The following is an 18,641-nucleotide window of genomic DNA, read 5'->3' as shown; positions in this document are numbered from 1 at the left end:
CGTTCGTTCCCAGGGTCTTCTCGTTAAATAACCAGACATATTTGTAGAAAAAAAAATGAGAGAGAGAGGAAGACTAAATTTCACCGCGATGCGGACGGTGAAGTGGTTGAAATTATTTCGGCATCTGAGCTTGACATGCAAATGTACCCGTAAGTGCATATTTATTATAACACAGCACACGAAACCCACAACAATTCGTTCCGCTGACCATAGATTGACGGCTCATGTTGATGAAAAGGGGGTACCAAAAAAGGAGCCCTTATGTGGTATCTCCGTTTCTTTTTGCAATTTTATTGAGCATCGCTGACACATGGGAATCCAAGCTTATAAAATATCATTTAAGCTTATAGTCGTGGTAGTGGTGGTATTGACCGTTCTTTACTTCTCCTTAATCAGAAAGCCACTACAAAAGACCAACCAACCAACGAGTCAGCCTAACAGAGGAGTGTCTTTGCTCACCCTAAACATCTGGTTCGGAGAATACCAAACAAGAGAGCGAATGGTTGCAATTGGACGTGCAGTAGATTCGATAAAACCGGGAATTATAGCGTTCCAAGAGGTAACTTTCAGGAATCTCGCATTATTAAAGACCCAGGATTGGTTCAAAAGATACACCTTGCTACTAGATGAAAACTCAACCAAACTAGATCCGTACTTTGTAGTTTTATTGACCAAATTCAAGGTTTTGAATTGGAGAAACATTCCTTTTGCAACCTCACGCATGGGACGAAGCCTGTTATTGGCACAACTTCAAATTAACACAATTGATGAAAATGTTCAAGTATCTATTCCTTTTACAATAGCTACTTCTCATTTGGAGAGCATGGACTATTCATCAAAGGAAAGAGAAAAACAACTTGCTTTTTCCTTAAAGATGCTCGCTGGATTTGCTGATGTTTGTCTAATGGGGGATTTGAATTTAGAACCTAAAGTAGATGGAGATATCCTACTGCCTCTACCATGGTTTGATGCCTGGCTTGCAATTCTTAACCACACTGAGAGTAATGGTTACACTTGGAATGTTGGTGCGAACCCTTACGCTAAAATCAGTGAGCCAGATGTTGCAGAGAATCGGTTTGATCGTATCATTTGCAAGCTCTCAAACTTTGCTGTGAAAAGTGTAGATATTTTGGAAAGTGACAATTCTGGTGCCTATTTTAGTGATCATTTTGCTTTACATGCAGAACTAGGAGTAGGGATACTTTCAGATAGCAGACAATACAACAGAAATGCTAGCAACAAGCTTGAGTTTAGACGCAAGATCACATAAGGATAGTCTAACTTTTATTAGATAAAATAAATTTGTTTAGCTAATCATCCTTTGGTTAGGTACAGCAAGAGCGCATATACAGTATATTTTAATGATACAATAAGTGAAAATAATAAACTTTTAGGGTAATTGTAAGGATACTTCAATAAGAAATGACCCACTTTTGGGTGACCTGGGGGGGGGGGGGGGGGGGCGAGTAAAGGCCTAAGTATTATTATAAGTGTATTGTTGTTTTTGAGAAGGTAGAAAAGCCAGAAAATCTAAGGAAAACCCTCTGCTCGTGTGACAAGACAAGTTTGACTCCTGCGTTTGGTAGTTAAGAAGAATGTTTATTTTGTGTGTATTTGGATAGAAAAATGTTTCTAGATGGATCTAGTGACCTAGAACCCCAGAGTAGTAATTCTTTATAATTACCCTCCTCCTCCTGCAATTTGATAAATAAATATTAATTAAATTAAGAAATGATAAAAAACTAAAATGTTTACTCAATTTGTACTTGCATGCCAAGTACCAAGGTACTGCAGACCAACAGTATTTAAAACGAACATGCAGCAGAATAATCTTTATTTTTTAATGCAATTCTAAATTATCTAACAACAGTAGAAGCAAATAAACTGTACAAAATTACATCCCAGGTAGGGCCTTAAAAGGCATGGAAAAACTGTGGGGGCACGAATACATGGAATACAGAAAACCGAGGGAGGGGCCATAGTTACACCTCTACTGGTTATTTCCTTACAATTTTAGGAATCACAGCACTGACAGATGACAAGGCTACAAACCATATGAGGTGCATTATGTATTATTCTAGACTCCTATTGGTCCAGTCCAAAGCAGTTTTTACTAATATCTTCTATCAGAAATAATAATCTCTATAAAAAGGTAATAAAATTCCATGGAAATAACCCTATTTGTCTTCTACATTTCACTCTTTTTCTAAGCAATATCGTTATAGATTGAAGCAACACCAGGCCAGGTTATTTTTTGTTCTTTTTTCACCCAAAATTTCATATAACTCTGCTAAGAATATATAATCCTCTTCAGTGATATAGTAGAAACCAACAGCTGATAAATGGCTTGTTGCAGTCAGTCCAATGTTAAGAAAGGACTTTTAAGATGCAGCAACAGCTAAGACGGCGTGGCCGAGAAAAACACTTGACAATAACTTTGAAACTAGTTTCAATAAACATACAAAGGATTAATATCACGTAACAAACAAATATTAAATGGAGACTTCATTTCTACAATGGTGAACAGAGTAAGGCAAGCTTATTTTTAAACTTGAATTTTCACATTGTTGTTTGGTGGAGAACAGTTGAAATCTATCAGACAGGATACATTTTCATGTGCGACCTTTAAATTCTCAAATAAATTTCATTGTTTTCTACTGACACCATTACTCATAGAAGTACTCGTATCTTAGTCCTTAGTTTCTCCACCTCAAAGTAAGTGCTTACATTTTAAAAGTTGAAGTCTAATCAAACAGAAAACAATTATCTTTGATAAACATCCATTCTCGATTTGGGAATACTTCCTTTTTGCATTCTAAAAGGTTTTATTTGCAGTTGAAATTTCATCTACAGTGCAAAGTAATTAGATTACAAATCTACTGTAAAACTGTTGCTCACCATGAAAGACCATGAATAAAAGGCACCTTGCTTACCCTAACAGAGTACAGATTTCATGTCAATCCTAGTCTTGCTAATTTTTGAATGGAGGATTTACTCCTTTATATCATGGTTTCATGGTCAATGCTACTACCTAAAACATTTTCAGGAGCAACTGTACCAGTCTATGGTGTGTCTTCAGTCAAACACATTCTCTATTGTGTTTAAATCTATATAAATTCTGGGACATCTTCAATAGGGCGATTTTCCCCTTCAAGGACAGAGTCTAGGACATTTTGAATGTTGGGGAAGCTGTCACGGCCATTGTAATCTGGTCTGCCATTTTCCCATTGCTTCCTGTGGCCGTTAGATCCCTCTTCTGGAATTGCCGGCATGTTGGGCAGGTGCTGTAGGTGAAGCAATGCAATGTCCTCAGATACTTGGTGTATGTTGACGTCCTATTGAATGAATGTCAAGACGCAGGCATAAGTACATATAAATGAACGAAATGACAGACTGACAGATAGGTAAGAATAAGTTATTTTTACCATTTCGGCAATTTAGAAGCATATATTTATATTAGTAAATTAAGGCATTTTCATAATTTCCACTCCTAAATGGGAGGAAACATATACATAGTAGGTTACATTTTTAAAGGTTTTTTTTTCTGATCAAAGTAACTTACACAAAATGATTAGTTTAATTGGTGCAACTTAGAAACAAGGCAAGGACTTAGAGATCAACACTAACAACAAAAATAAATCAGAATTCAGGAATGCGTACATCTATTTTATCTGACAGCTGGTTATCTTCGGTATGACGTGGCTCGTCGGTGAAATATGAGGGGTTGCTAGGGCCATCCTCCGAGTCCAGACTATGTGTAGGAACATAGTCTGGTATGTGATGCTCTGGCTTATTGTCTGGCACGTGATGTTCGGGTTTTTTGTCTGGCACATCGTGCTCTGGTATATAATCTGACACAGGGTGCCGAGAATGTTCATGGTGATATGTGGAATCCTCAAACTGGTCAGGTGTAGGAATGTAAGGAGTATCCGACGGACTGGGTTCATGATAGTAAGGGTGAACGGGTGATGGTGGCGTGGAGCAATCACCGCATTGCTAGCAAATGGCAAAATAAAATCTAAGTGAAGCAGCAGACAAAGACGGCACATAGACTGTACACTGCAAGCGTATGGTTAGAAAAAGAGAGAAGCAATAGCCTTAGGTACCACAGAAATAATTATTAAGACCCAGATTATTAAGAGATGGTTCAGAAACGAATTAAAGGTGAGCTGGAGGTTTGAATGGCAATCTAGCAGTAACAATAAAAAGGATAAAGCTAAATCATCTGGAGAAATTCGATTATTTACAGCTGCTATCACAATAGGCACAACAATTTAGAAATTTATAAGACAAAATTTACCACATAAAAAGCACCATGCTAAGAAATTAGGTTATTTACAGTCATTACAATTTTTATATTTAGCTGCTATCACAACAAATTTATAAGACAAAATTTTACCACATAACAAGTAGCATGCCAGTTTTACAAGGAAAGAAAAAGGAAACAGGACAAGAAATATATAAATTATCTGTACCATAAAACTATGGAATATTGTACTTGAAAAACTGTATTTTGTAACCTGCAATGCTTCATGGGTAATGTATAAATGCCAGAATGTGCAATTCCAGAAACCATCCATACCCCCCCCCCCCCCACGGTGGGGGGTCAAAGCCCCAGGAAATTACAAGGGGGTATATATATCCATTTTACCATTTCCAGGGGGTTGATTTTGCGTCAGGCTGTTATTTTGATTTGTGTTACGGTTACAAAAATTTGAATGAATAACCATCTTTGCAGGTTTTTTTTTTGTTCTTAATTTGCATTTGAGTCTGGCTCTTTTCATCTGTATTTGGCGCAGCGCCTTTATTATTTTTTTTTACAGAATTTTTTTTAAAGAATTCCAGAACTGTGAAGGCAACGTGTTGGGCCGGGCGTAAGGGCCTACAGCTATTGTCACTGTAAATTTTAATCACCATAACTTCTCAAAAAAAAAAAAAACAACAACCAAACGGAACAATAATAAAGCAGGATGATCAGCTTTTCAGAAACGTATATTAAACTTTGAAAACGTTTTATTTCATCGTTTACATAACGAGAGAATGCATGTCTATGTGAAAGATCAGCTAAAAACGTGAAACAGCAAAGTTAGTTGCAATAATTCAACAAATTATTTGTTGTCCACCCACAGGTAGCCCAGGCTCACAGCGAGTGTAGGTTCAGTAGGTTTATTACAGAGTTTGTTTGAGCGAAAAATTCGTTGAAATAAGTATTCTGTTTTGAAAATAAAACAGTCGTTTGATGTTGCTGCTGCTTTTTTGGTTGGAAAGATAAATATGTGTGCTATGATCCTGCGAGGCTTATTTTGCCGTGCGAGTCTGGATTTTGAAAACGTTTAAATTAATCGTTTACATAACAAGAGAACGCATGTCTATATGAAAGATCAGCTAAAAACGTGAAACAGCAAAGTTAGTTGCAAAAAAGTTAGTTAGCAAAGTTCACATGTTACCGTATTTCTCGGCGTATAATGCACACTTTTTACTCCCAAAATGACCTCGAAAAACGGGGTGAGCATTATACTTATTATACTTATAATTTGTTTCGTTTACTGCATGCTAGAGGAACCCGGACGCCATGGTGTAAAGAGGATCAGTGCGATCATGGGCGAGAAAATATTTATTTCAAGATTCACCGCCACGGTCACTCAAAATTTCGGGGTATTCCTTGGTGTTACGGGGAGCTTTGTTTTTGGTGCCCAAGGCCTTTGTACTCTATTTCATTGTCTCGTTCTAAGGTCTTTGTTTTTGGTGCCCAAGGCCTTTGTACTCTATTCCATTGTCTCGTTCTAAGGTCTTTGTTTTTGGTGCTCAAGGCCTTTGTACTCTATTTCATTGTCTCGTTCTAAGGTCTTTGTTTTTGGTGCCCAAGGCCTTTGTACTCTATTCCATTGTCTCGTTCTAAGGTCTTTGTTTTTGGTGCTCAAGGCCTTTGTACTCTATTTCATTGTCTCGTTCTAAGGTCTTTGTTTTTGGTGCCCAAGGCCTTTGTACTCTATTTCATTGTCTCGTTCTAAGGTCTTTGTTTTTGGTGCTCAAGGCATTTGTACTCTATTTCATTGTCTCGTTCTAATGTCTTTGTTTTTGGTGCTCAAGGCCTTTGTACTCTATTCCATTGTCTCGTTCTAAGGTCTTTGTTTTTGGTGCCCAAGGCCTTTGTACTCTATTTCATTGTCTCGTTCTAAGGTCTTTGTTTTTGGTGCTCAAGGCCTTTGTACTCTATTTCATTGTCTCGTTCTAAGGTCTTTGTTTTTGGTGCCCAAGGCCTTTGTACTCTATTCCATTGTCTCGTTCTAAGGTCTTTGTTTTTGGTGCCCAAGGCCTTTGTACTCTTTTTCATTGTCTCGTTCTAAGGTCTTTGTTTTTGGTGCCCAAGGCCTTTGTACTCTTCCATTGTCTCGTTCTAAGGTCTTTGTTTTTGGTGCTCAAGGCCTTTGTACTCTATTTCATTGTCTCGTTCTAAGGTCTTTGTTTTTGGTGCCCAAGGCCTTTGTACTCTATTTCATTGTCTCGTTCTAAGGTCTTTGTTTTTGGTGCTCAAGGCCTTTGTACTCTATTTCATTGTCTCGTTCTAAGGTCTTTGTTTTTGGTGCTCAAGGCCTTTGTACTCTATTTCATTGTCTCGTTCTAAGGTCTTTGTTTTTGGTGCTCAAGGCCTTTGTACTCTATTTCATTGTCTCGTTCTAAGGTCTTTGTTTTTGGTGCCCAAGGCCTTTGTACTCTATTTCATTGTCTCGTTCTAAGGTCTTTGTTTTTGGTGCTCAAGGCCTTTGTACTCTATTTCATTGTCTCGTTCTAAGGTCTTTGTTTTTGGTGCCCAAGGCCTTTGTACTCTATTTCATTGTCTCGTTCTAAGGTCTTTGTTTTTGGTGCTCAAGGCCTTTGTACTCTATTTCATTGTCTCGTTCTAAGGTCTTTGTTTTTGGTGCCCAAGGCCTTTGTACTCTATTTCATTGTCTCGTTCTAAGGTCTTCGTTTTTTTGCTTTTGTTCCATTGTGTTTTTGGTGCTGGTGTTCCTTAACGCTAAGAAACTGCTGTTGTTTGAGGTAACTCGCATACAGCAAAGTCGCAGAAGAAAGGCAGCAGACTAAAACAAGCAAGAAGCAGAGTTGTGGTAAACCATGGAGCAACTGCAGAATACCCATCCACAAGGAGACTTCACACCTCGATTTCTATAGAACGAGGTAGTAAATACAAGGAAGATGCGAATAAGTGGACAGGTATTCTGCAGTTTTTGTCTTGTCTCTCTTTTTTTTTTTTGGTTGGGGTGCTTTGCTAGCAGTTGCGAAGATCATCGTTGAAATTGATAGGGACTGGCCTAGTGAGCACATGAGTACGAGCTTATTTATCTGGTATAATTTTTTTTCAAGGGGTATGCTCTTGAAATACATGATGAGTTGGATGTTCAATATTCTGCAGTATGCTACAATAAATCATTATATAACTATTTTATACCATGCTAGATGGCAACTTATTTTATGTAAATACAGTGCATGATGCAAAGTTTGAGTGGATACTGCCAATTAAACAAAGCAATTTCTGCATTCTGATAATTGCCGTATTTTCTTTGACTTGGTATAAAGATACATGCCTACATTTAAAGACTTCTGCACGGAAAGGAATCAGAAGTTAAGTGCTTATACATTTAATCGCTGTTATCTTTTCTTTTATAATTGTGGAATGTTCATGTTAACTAAGTTGCACCCTTGAGTAAAGCATTGGACAGAATTTCTGTTCAAAAGAAGAAAGTACATGTGGGTGTAATTGACAATTGTTATATTATTTTGTAATTTTCAGAACATTGTCAGGCTAAAACGGGATGCCTGATTTGATATCAAAAATATAATTTTTAATGTTTAAAGATGATTCTGTCTGTTGTCCTATATTTTCTGTAGGGCCCTCATGTCTATACCTCATTCCTAATGAACACACCCATACAGAGACAGATCCAGGGGTGGAAATGAGGTGGTTTTCAAAGTTAGAAGTTCTCTATATAATTTTGTATCAAGTGAAACTTTGACACTAGTGTTTTAGTTGCTGTACTTCGCTTATTACAATGCATTCGCATGGGATTTGCATCGAGTCAACAGTGCTTTCCGGGTCTGTGTTCAGCGTTTAGTGAACTATAAGTGTGTGTATTTCGATATTAAATGTGGCATATTATTTTAAGGGTGTCAAATAGCTTCAAAGAAACGGTTAGGCTTTATATTCATACATTCCTTCTCGCCGCCATTTTGTTTCAAGTGATCACTTGGCACACAAATAACAAGGGGAAGGGCGTGTGTACTCTGCTGTGATTGGATAATTTCTTTATTTACAAAATGCCTCCAATTTTAGTTATGACCCTCACTGGTGTGAATCTGAATATTATCTCATCTTGATACTTCTGTTTCTTTTTTGGTTGTTTCTTATTTCCTTGCTATTTCAATTGGGGTGCGTATTATACACGGGTTTTCAAATTTTTTTTGAAAGAGTTCTTGAAAATTGGGGTGCGGATTATACGCAGGTGCACATTATACGCTGGGAAATGTAGTATATTATATTACAACGGTGTAGCTAGGCATTTCCATGGCATAAATTCCCAGAGTATTGTATTCATACTAGAGAAAGCGGTAGACAGTGTAAACCAATAAAGGCACAATGTATTAAGACAATAAGAATTTAAATCTTCTTTTATTTCAAAGACTGTGAAGTAGCTTAAATGCGACTTGCTCGTTTTCAGAAGAAATTATTTGTTTTGCCGGCAGTGGTCACATAAAACTCCAAGAAACGTTTTGCAATAAACGCCAGTTAGAATGCTGCAGAAAAGTGAAATGTATGTTTGCTCTTCTTACCAATAAAAAAATGTGAACTTAGTTCAAAACGCTTTCCTTTGAACTCGTTGTACAGGCTATAGACGTAATGTGAGCGATTTCAGCAAAACCATATTTCAAGAGGGGGGTGGGGGGTATTCTGTTTGGATCACGAAATCCGGGCTGGTGGGGTGGGGTCATTTTTTATCCCCTGGAAATTCCGGGTGGTGGGGTATGGATGTTTTCTGGAATTGCACAATCCTTGGTCTTGGTAGGATAGGGTCTGAGTAGAGTAATAGAAGGTACGTGTGCACCTTTGAATGCACGCCGAGTGGACTTGCCAGTGGTATGTGCGTACTATAGAATTGGGTCTGCGTGGACTTATAAATTCAATAAAATAATTTAAGCATGCCACTTCTAGCTAAGTAAGTCCTTATGTGTTTGTATTTATGCTCATTTATTTGATACTAAAGTAAAGCACTAAGGGCTAAAATGCATGGATTCTACGAGTTGAATACCATTCGGTATAGTCCGTGGGCCAGAAAGTGAACCCCCCCCCCCCCCTCAGAGATTTGGGGAGACATATCACCTGAAAGCCCTTTCCATAGTGATTCCAAAAATATATGTTTACGCTTCAAAAAGCTCTGGGTGTTGCAGTACAGTGTGGTTTATTCCAGTTCAAGTCTTAACTGGGATAAACAACCACACCGTACAGCCACACCCAGAGCTTTTTGAAGCGTAAACATATATTTTTGGAATCACTATGGAAAGGGCTTTCAGATGATATTGTGTGTCTCCCAAAATCCCCGAGGGGGGGGGGGGGGGGAAAGGGTTTTACTTTCTGGCCCATGGACTTTGACATAGAGCTGATTAATACGGCTACAGGGTCATCACTTACCCTCATTCCAGGAAGGACAAATGTGTTGTATATATCCCACCACAGCTGAATATAACTGCGCTCATGTGGAATGTTGTTTGATGATGGCACATATGCTGTAGAAGAGGTCTCGCTGTAGGAGTACTGCCAGGGTTTTACAGGGCCAATGAAATGCACTATCTTCACATTCTTGCCAAACCTGCCAAGATCAGCTTGTCAGCATAATATTTCAAGATAATAATGGTATTTATAGCTAAATAAATATGCCATTCTGTATACAAGATAATTGTTACCTCAGGTAAGGGAGTGAGCCTGGTAATTTGTACTGTAGCGTTTTCATGTGGGTGAGGCTAAAAACATGTAGCTCTTGTAAGAAGAGGATAATAAGAAGTTTTGTAGACGTTTATTCAACGGTGAAACGAGCCATGAGTCTTGCACAATCTATATCGGTCCTGGGTCACGTTCTGAGCACGTGCTCTGTCACGCAACTTGTCACATCTTCCTTCTTTTAACAGTAACGCTAACGGTTGGTTAAAACAACATTATAATAATCAAAGGGTAAAAATCGAAATTTTACAACTAAAATCATACGATGGATTATAACTAATGTTCAGTGTCCTAACAGTTTCAATGTTATTTTGGCACATAGTCTTTGAGCCATGCAGGAGGCTTCACCTCCCGCCGAGGCCTTGTTATAGCCTGTGAAGAATCTGGTGGCATGGCAACCTGGCTGGGTTGCTGCTGAGCATCATCGGGTTCTGGTGATTCCAGAACATCAGGTACTTGGCTGTTTGTTTCTCCAGTGCTGATCAACTGTCGGCGGTTTCGTCGGTAGGTGGTACCTTCAGTCTCGACGTTGTAGCTCCTAGGTCCGGCTTGACCTAAACACGTACCAGGCGTCCACGTGTCTTGTCCTGGTAGCTTCATGCGCACAGTTTCGCCGACAGCAATGGGCTCCAGGGGCTTGCTGTGCTTATCGTAATAAAACTTCTGGCGTTGCTTGGTACCTATCAACTTCCTGGTGTCCTCTTCAGTGTTGTAGCTAGGCTGTAGTAGGGAACCAGCCACAGGGAGAAGTGTTTTGCATCGACGTCCGAAAAGGCGCTGGGCCGGGCTAGTTCCGATTCCAGCAGTCGGAGTATTCCGCCAGTCGAGAAGTGCTTGGAATTCTGACCCCCCGGATGTCTTGCATTTTTTAAACAGCCTCTTTACTGTCTGTACAGCATTTTCCGCTTTCCCATTTGCTTGGGCATATCTTGGGGATGACGTCTTGTGTTCAAACATCCAGGTCTTGGCAAATACACTAAACTCCGCTGATGCGAACTGCGGTCCATTGTCGGTTATAAGGGTGTCTGGGATGCCAAACCTGGCAAATATTGCCTTCAGCTCCTTTATTATTGCTCGTGACGTCACTGTGTTAAGCCGGGCCACTTCTATGTAGTTGCTGAAGTAGTCGCTGACCACTAGAAGTGTTCGGTTGTCGAGCTCACAGAGGTCAGCTGAGACCTTTCCCCAAGGTCGAGCGACAAACTCATGTTGGAGAATTGGCTCCTTTCGTTGGCCACTGCGATGAGTCAAACATACTTCGCATTTTGTGATGTACTCCTTCAACTCGACAGTCATCCGCGGCCAGAAAAACGTGTCTCTTGCTCGTCTTATGCAGCCTTCTATACCGATGTGGGATGAGTGTGTCTTTTCCATAAGCTCCTTCCTCAGGGCTCTAGGAACCACCAACTGTTGGCCTTTAAAGATGAGTTCTTCTTGGACAGTTAGCTCGTCTCGAATATCAAAGTAAGGATGCACGCACTCCGGCAGGTCTGTTTTGCTCTCTGGCCAACCTCTCTTTATAACCTCTCGAAGGTTTTGTTGCACCGCATCATCTACTGCTGCATTTTTGAGTTGCTGCCAAGTCTCTTCTCTCACTGGCATCCATGATCGATGGTCAATCTCCTCCAGCTCCCTGGTACACTCCCAGGCGTTGACTTCGGGTAGGTAAGCTCTGCTTAGGGTGTCAGCCAAGTAAAGATCTTTGCCTTTCTTGTACTTCACATTGAGACTGTAACTCTGCAGACTCAGCAGCATCCGTTGTAGGCGTTTCGGAGCAGTCGCCAGAGGTTTGATGAAGATTGGTTCCAAAGGCTTGTGATCAGTCTCGATGTTGACGACTTCGCGGCCGTAGACGTACGTATGGAAACGGTCACACGCAAAAACAATCGCGAGCAGCTCCTTCTCAATCTGTGCATAACGCGTCTCAGCGGGCGTGAGTGCACGTGATGCGTAGGCTACTGGTTGGCCATTCTGTAGTAATGCGGCACCCAATCCGCTCTGCGACGCATCGCACTGAAGTGTAATCTCCTCGTCTAGGTTGTAGTACCGCAATACTGGAGTGACTGTAACGGCATCCTTTAGCTTTTCAAACGCAGACTGTTGCGCATCATCCCAGATGAACTGCACGTCGCTCTGTGTGAGATCCCTCAGCGGCTTTGTGATGTCTGACAGCTGGGGCAGGAACTTTGCAAGGTATTGGGCTAGGCCTAACAGACGCTGTACCCCAAGCTTGTCGGTTGGTGAGGGCATGTCCACAATTGCTCGCACTTTAACAGGGTCGACTTTAAGTCCCTTGTCAGTTGCTATGTGGCCAATGAAGAGTAACTCTGATTTCCTAAGTCTCATCTTGTCGGGATTCAGGTGTATGTCCCGTTGATCACACCGGTTTAGGAATGCCAGGAGGTTCCTGTCGTGATCCGCCGTTGCCTCCTCGTAGCTCTCGCCATAGCCCACTACCAGGAAATCATCAGCAACAACTTCGGTTCCAGTCAGACCTTCGGCAAATTTATGCATCTTTCTTTGAAACACTTCTGGTGCTGAGGAGATCCCGAAAGGCATTCTCTTCCATCGGTATCGGCCAAACGGTGTATGGAAAGTTGTTAGATAGGTCGACTCTTCCTCTAGCTGGACGTGCCAGAAACCGTTGCGGACATCCAACAACGTGAACACCTTGGCACTGTGTAATCGTGTTGCAACCTCTTCTATGGTTGGTAGGGGATAGTTTTCCCTCTGGATGGCTTTGTTGAGATCCTTTGGGTCTAGGCATATTCGCAGTTTTCCATCTTTCTTGGGAACTACTACCATAGAGCTGATCCACGAGGTGGGTGTGGTCACCGGTGCTATTATCTCTTTGTCCACTAGATCATTCAAGGTTTTCTTGAGCTGGGGTCTTAGGGCTACTGCCACTCTACGTGGTGCGTGTTGTACTGGTTGAGCGTTTGTGTCTAGTCTGATGGTGTATTCTCCATCAAGTTTGCCAACCCCGTCACTGAACACTGCTGGGAACTTAGCCAATATTTCTTCTCTTGTTAGTGCAGCTCCTGGTTTGGGGTCAACGGTGAACACTGTCGCTCCATCTGTCTGCGGTTTGTGAAACTGGTCGTTGTCATTGTACTGTATAATGTTCATGCCAAGGCATGCCTTACGCCCCAGAATCGGGCGGATTTCATGGCTGTCAACAAGGCGACAATCCAGCTGGCACGATACATGGTTTCTCCACACTCTAATGGTGACATGCCCGACGACTTTGATCTTTGATCCCCCATACGCCACTAAGGACGTTTGCACGGGTTTCACTTTTACTAGCTTGTGGTCGTTACACGCCTGCTTGTATATGTGCACTGGCAACACATTGCATTGTGCACCAGTATCAGGTTGGAAACGGATGAAACTTCCAGACTCTGATTGAAATGTGACCAGCTGCGAATCATCCAACCAGACGGCCAATACTTCCTCCGTTTGATATGTCTCCTCAGGATACATATCTGTTTCTTCGACTTCGGTAGCCTTGACTTCCTGTTTGCATCTATTGGCAAAGTGATTTTTCGCTCCGCACTTCCGGCAGTCCTTTCCTCGTGCGGGACACGATTCCTGATTTGCCATATGTTGGTATCCACAGTTGTCACATTGTTTGCCTTGACCTCGTTGCTTTCGCCGATAATTTTTGATGTTGGGTTTCTTCGACTCGAATTTACTCACGGCATTGACGTCTGTCTCAGATGTATCTTTGACTATTTTCATCTGAGCAAGCATACTCTCAGCCGCTCGGCAAATTTCATCTGTTTTCGCTAGTGTTAATTTGGACTCGCGTAACAACCTTTCTCTGACCTTCGTGTCATGTATTCCAAATAACAACCGATCTCGAAGTATTTCGTCTGGCGTAATCGTATCAAACTCGCAGGACTCGGCCAATTTTCTCAGCGCTGTTCTATAGTGCTCGTAGGACTCTCCAGGCTCTTGCATTCGCTGGTTGAAACGGAATCTTTCGAACGGCACGTTCTTTCTTGGTTGACAGTACTCGGCGAATTTCTTTATGACAGGCTCTATCTTGTCTGTCTCTCCTTCGGTCAGGGTAAATGTCGAGTAGACTTCTCTCGCCTCTTCACCGATAACTGTTAGCAACGTAGCTACTTGTACGGCTTCAGCTTTCTCGTTCAACCCAGTCGCCAACGAGTAGTTTTTCCAAGCGAGCACAAATCGCTTCCATTTGTCAGCAGCATTGCTATTGTGTATCTCCAGCGGCGCCGGCGGCGGTAAGACACACCCTGAGGCCATAGTTAACCGCTGCCACCATGTAAGAAGAGGATAATAAGAAGTTTTGTAGACGTTTATTCAACGGTGAAACGAGCCATGAGTCTTGCACAATCTATATCGGTCCTGGGTCACGTTCTGAGCACGTGCTCTGTCACGCAACTTGTCACAGCTCTAAAGGCATGGGGAGTGTGCTCTGTTTACTAATAAATAACTTAATGAGTCTAATAATGCTGGGTGTTATTTGAAGACACATTCCTATAGCTACTTACTCTTTATAGGCAGGTGCATATGTGTAGCTTGCATTGGAATTCATATTGTAAATAAACGACAGATGAGTAGAGATATCCTCGTGAGACCATTGGCTAAAGAACGAATTCAGCAGTCCTTGGTCACCACCTTAATGAAACCACAAGGTAAGTGATATTATATGCAGACAAGAGCTGAGTAAATACGAGGCTTCATTTGGCCTTGGTGGTGGGTGGAAATGGCCAGCTACTATTTTCAGAACACTGACTTCTTTAAAAATAATTGGTGGATGTTATATTTGAACTAATAAAATAAAATATTTTCCACCCCCTACCTATTAATCTCCACCGCCTACTCTGAAATTTATTGAAACCCCTGATATATGTGATGCATACATGCTTCATGCTTCTGTTCTTTTTTTATTATGCTTAGATAGTTAAATGGCTAAATGCTTGAATAGCCTGTTACATTTGTGTTCTTTAAATGCAGACTAAATCATGTCCTCTTTTTCATTACAGTAAAAAAAAAAGACTAAACACATGAGGTTGGACTGATTATCTTCTTATAGTGGTGGTGGTGGTGGGGGGGGGGGGGAGTGGAGGAGGGAGTAGTCTGATTTTCTACTTATAGGGGGGTGAAATAATCATGGGATGAAAGCCTTGAGGAAAACTGATGATGTCACAGGTAACCAGGTGACAGGATACAACAAGCAATATATTTTGAAGCCGCTGATGCCGATCGACTAGCTGTCTGCACTCAAAGTGTGTGCTAAAGATACTAGGGCCGGTTTCACGCAAACTCTGACAGATTGACCTTATGCTCATCTAATTACGACTTTTAATTGGTCCATGTTAAACAATCTCTGCACTCTGATTGGCTCACTGCATTTCCAAATGGAAATGTTGTGGTTTCAAATGTGGCATGGTTTGAATTTTTTTCAAACTGGTTTGAATTTTTCAAACTAGCTCATTTTTGGATACCTAGCATTCTAAAAGGGATTTTATTTTTGGGGAGTCATTAATAAAACAGGGGCTTGGATTTTTTGGGGGTTGGGAGGTGTAACTAAAAGAACTAGATAAACGATTATGCAAATATCCCCTTTTCAAACCAGTTTTAACAATTTCAAACCAAGAAGCATTTCAAACCACAACAGAAACCACCAAACATTGGGAAAGGAATGTGGTTTGGTTCACAGCAGCCGCTTGTGGGAAAGACGTAAGTAACACTAAAAGATGCTGCTGAGCAGACTAGGGGAGGGGGAGTAAGAATATGTTTTTTCTTACAAGGGTGGGTGGCTGGGAAAGCAACAGCAATGGTGAAGTCCCAATCTGTCTGTTAGTGATCAATACTTCCTAGAGAATGCTTGAAATTGTATTTTTCTTACCATCAAAGCTTCCATGGTCTATAGCATACTTTAAAAGTGCTTCATGGGTTGCTCTTGAAGGTTCAAACACAAACATCCCAGAATTAAAACAGTCAGGCCAGCCAATATCTGGTACAGCTGACAGCTCGCACCGATCAAATAGCTCATCACAGTTCTGTAAGACGAGCATATCTGCATCCATGAATACACATTTCTGATAATGTGTCAAATTCCAGCACCTTATCTTGGTGAAGGTTATTCCTAATTCTGGACGGCTAAGAAGGGCCAGGTTAGCATCGTCTTGACTGTCTAATGGGTCTACTGTTTCAAGGTGATCCCATACTCTAAGCAACTGCTCCCTGGAATTAAAGAATAGCATTAGTCATACAGTAGCATGTAATCCAAAATTTAAACCCTTTTATATCATGTGCATTTCCAAAATTATTTTAAATGTTTCAATATTCTAGGTGGGGAAATAATGCCTATATCATCTATCTTGGGGAGATAATGCCTATATCATCTATCTTTTAAGACTATAATTTCCCTTCGACACTTAAATTCTTTCTGTACAAGCCAGATATAACAAAAGGTTCCCTTCTCCTCCCACCTCCATCTCCAAGAAATATTAAAGGGGTTCATAAATTAGCACCTTGTTCTTATTTTAAATTTAATTTTTAGGCATATTCCTCCAGATTTTGTTTGCATCCTGGCACACAGCAATCAATTTTTTTAATGATTTTCTGATCCCAACATGCTGTTTGTTTATCAATTTCATATGTATACATGGTATAGATACATAAAATCTATGTGGAAAAAGCCTAGTATTTGACGATTTCTCAATAAGAAATGACCCACTTTTTGGCCGACAAGGGGAATACGCGTGCACCCCCCTGTCTACGCGACTGATATATGGTATGTGTATAATATTTGGTTTCAGGATTCAATGTATTGGCTAAGCTTTGATACATAGGTTCGCTAGCCAAATTCTCTAGCTCAAAAAGATATCAACCTGAAAACAATGCTTGCACAAACACTAGCTCATGTATATGCTATTGATTTACCCACCCAGTCTAGAGATGGTGCTAAAAAATACTTTAGCTGGTTACATGGTTTTTATTAGCAAACAAAATAAAATGGAAAATTTATTAAAAACATTGCAAAAGAATGTACAAAACAACAACGGTTTTGTGGTAAAAACATTTGAAGGAAGGAATAACTAAGTAGAATTAACATTTTTCATAGACTAATCAATGCCAACCTTTGCTTTCATGTGAATGACCTTTTTCAGCCTACACCCTATATTTCAATATCAGTCATACTCAAAACTAATGGTGACATAATACTATAAAGAAAAGATATTATGCATCTGTCATTACATCTGAATAGTCCCAATGAACATGTTTATAAATTGTTTGTAGTTTCAAAACAAATTATGTACTTCAAACTGAATTCATGCAAAACGATAGAGGGTAAAATTTAGTATGGCTGACACAGTAAGTGTAATAAGAAACCTAATTAATTCCAGACATTTGCTTGCTTATTTGAAATTTTTATTTTCACATATTAAAAATGCATGCAGTATCAAGACCTTGTATTTCACTCTGGTCCTATAGTGATGTAAGAAATTGGGATAAAATGGGAGCCGAGTTTTAATATTTTCCAAAATCATAACACTTTACTTAATAAAAAGTTAAAATCAATTCGTGGAATTTTCAACCAACTGGTGGTGGTTAAATTACTTGCTGGGAAGGGAACGTAAACAACCAAAAATCACGGGAGGAAATTAAAGCTTGTCCGCTAAAACAATAAAAAAAATCATCATTCACTTCATGTAAGTCATGTTATTTCTGCCATCGAGACTTTGCAGGGATCGGTGTTCTACCTAAAGAGCCTTCGAGATAACAAACATTTTTCCCCTTCAAGGGGCCGATAAGGAAACCCCGTAGCTATCTGAAAACTGTGAAGCAAGTTGGCCAATAATCTGTAAAAGGCCTGCCAGTCTCGCAGCTTCGTTACAACACTATTTACATGATATTAGATGCTATAGTACCAGGAGAAGGTGTGAATCGAATAATTTCAGACATTCGAACGACCCCGTCAAGTACTCGATTGTAATACAATGTACAATATGCTTTCACCAGTGGATTGCTGCGTTTTATGTTGCATGTTTCACAATACTGTAAAATTAAAAAAAACGGTAGTACGATAAACAGAGAATACAAAGCAATTTTGGAATCTTTATGATTTTGCCCCCGGCCTGAATCGATGGCATAGTTATGCCGTTAGTAGCTGAAACCGGCTGCTCCAGAAACGACCTCAGCCATAAGGCTGGAGGTATTGAGCAAGACATGAACTAATCTGCCATCGAATGGCGTTTAATCGTGAGATACTTCAAGCGTTTCTCGTACAGACAGCTCACCTCATTCCCTCGCTGACTTGGTTCGTAACGAGAAGGGCCAGTTTTCTTGTCGTATTCACTCGACGTAGAGAGTACCCCAACACTAGCGCACCATTAGCGTAGTTGTCGTTTGTAACCAGACTCACAAATGCTTCGCTATCGGGCCGATTTCCTGCCATTACAACAGTGAATACAGTAATTACGCTATCACGGTAGCTTAATAGTATAAGAGTGACTTATAACGGTTGTTTTCTTAGCCAGATTTTCTCTCCATGCAGGGCACGATTCTCTGAGCCGATTTCAACGAACGTCTGAAATGTTCGCGCCTCGTGCAACAAGTCCCCTTCCCAGTCCCCACAGTAGGATAATCCTTCTCATCCACTCCCTCC

General features: G+C 40.5%; 2 protein-coding genes across 4 annotated transcripts; one reads left to right on the top strand and one right to left on the bottom strand.

Annotated features, from left to right (window-relative positions):
* The first annotated feature begins 6 nt into the window (after positions 1-6).
* LOC5504860 lies at positions 7-2,175 on the top strand. Its single transcript, XM_001625684.3, has 2 exons — positions 7-149; positions 397-2,175. Exons 1-2 carry the CDS (start codon positions 136-138, stop codon positions 1,268-1,270), a joined length of 888 nt encoding a protein of 295 aa, XP_001625734.2. The 5' UTR covers positions 7-135; the 3' UTR covers positions 1,271-2,175.
* Positions 1,818-18,599, bottom strand: LOC5504850 (glycogenin-1). Of its 3 annotated transcripts, none has more exons than XM_032373193.2 (6): positions 18,274-18,599; positions 15,876-16,213; positions 14,515-14,641; positions 9,686-9,863; positions 3,661-3,996; positions 1,818-3,335 (listed from the first exon to the last, which is right to left on the bottom strand). In XM_032373193.2, exons 1-6 carry the CDS (start codon positions 18,429-18,431, stop codon positions 3,108-3,110), a joined length of 1,365 nt encoding a protein of 454 aa, XP_032229084.1. In that variant the 5' UTR covers positions 18,432-18,599; the 3' UTR covers positions 1,818-3,107. The 3 variants fall into 3 exon arrangements, with proteins under 3 accessions (XP_032229084.1, XP_048588572.1, XP_001625718.2); XM_048732615.1 differs by having other exon boundaries at positions 1,818-3,284; XM_001625668.3 differs by lacking the exon at positions 3,661-3,996 and having other exon boundaries at positions 18,274-18,596.
* Positions 18,600-18,641: the final 42 nt, after the last annotated feature.

The sequence above is a fragment of the Nematostella vectensis genome, chromosome 9 (genome assembly GCF_932526225.1).
Source record: "Nematostella vectensis chromosome 9, jaNemVect1.1, whole genome shotgun sequence".
NCBI classification, from domain to species: domain Eukaryota; kingdom Metazoa; phylum Cnidaria; class Anthozoa; order Actiniaria; family Edwardsiidae; genus Nematostella; species Nematostella vectensis.
This window is presented reverse-complemented; position numbering and strand designations above follow the sequence as displayed.

Coding starts and splice junctions, on each gene's coding strand:
- LOC5504850 (XM_032373193.2), bottom strand. CDS start 18,431: ATGGCAGGAAATCGGCCCGATAGCGAAGCATTTGTGAGTCTGGTTACA. Junction 14,642..15,875: donor AGACCATGGAAGCTTTGATG/GTAAGAAAAATA, acceptor GGTTTCATTAAG/GTGGTGACCAAGGACTGCTG. Junction 9,864..14,514: donor TATGCACCTGCCTATAAAGA/GTAAGTAGCTAT, acceptor TGATCTTGGCAG/GTTTGGCAAGAATGTGAAGA.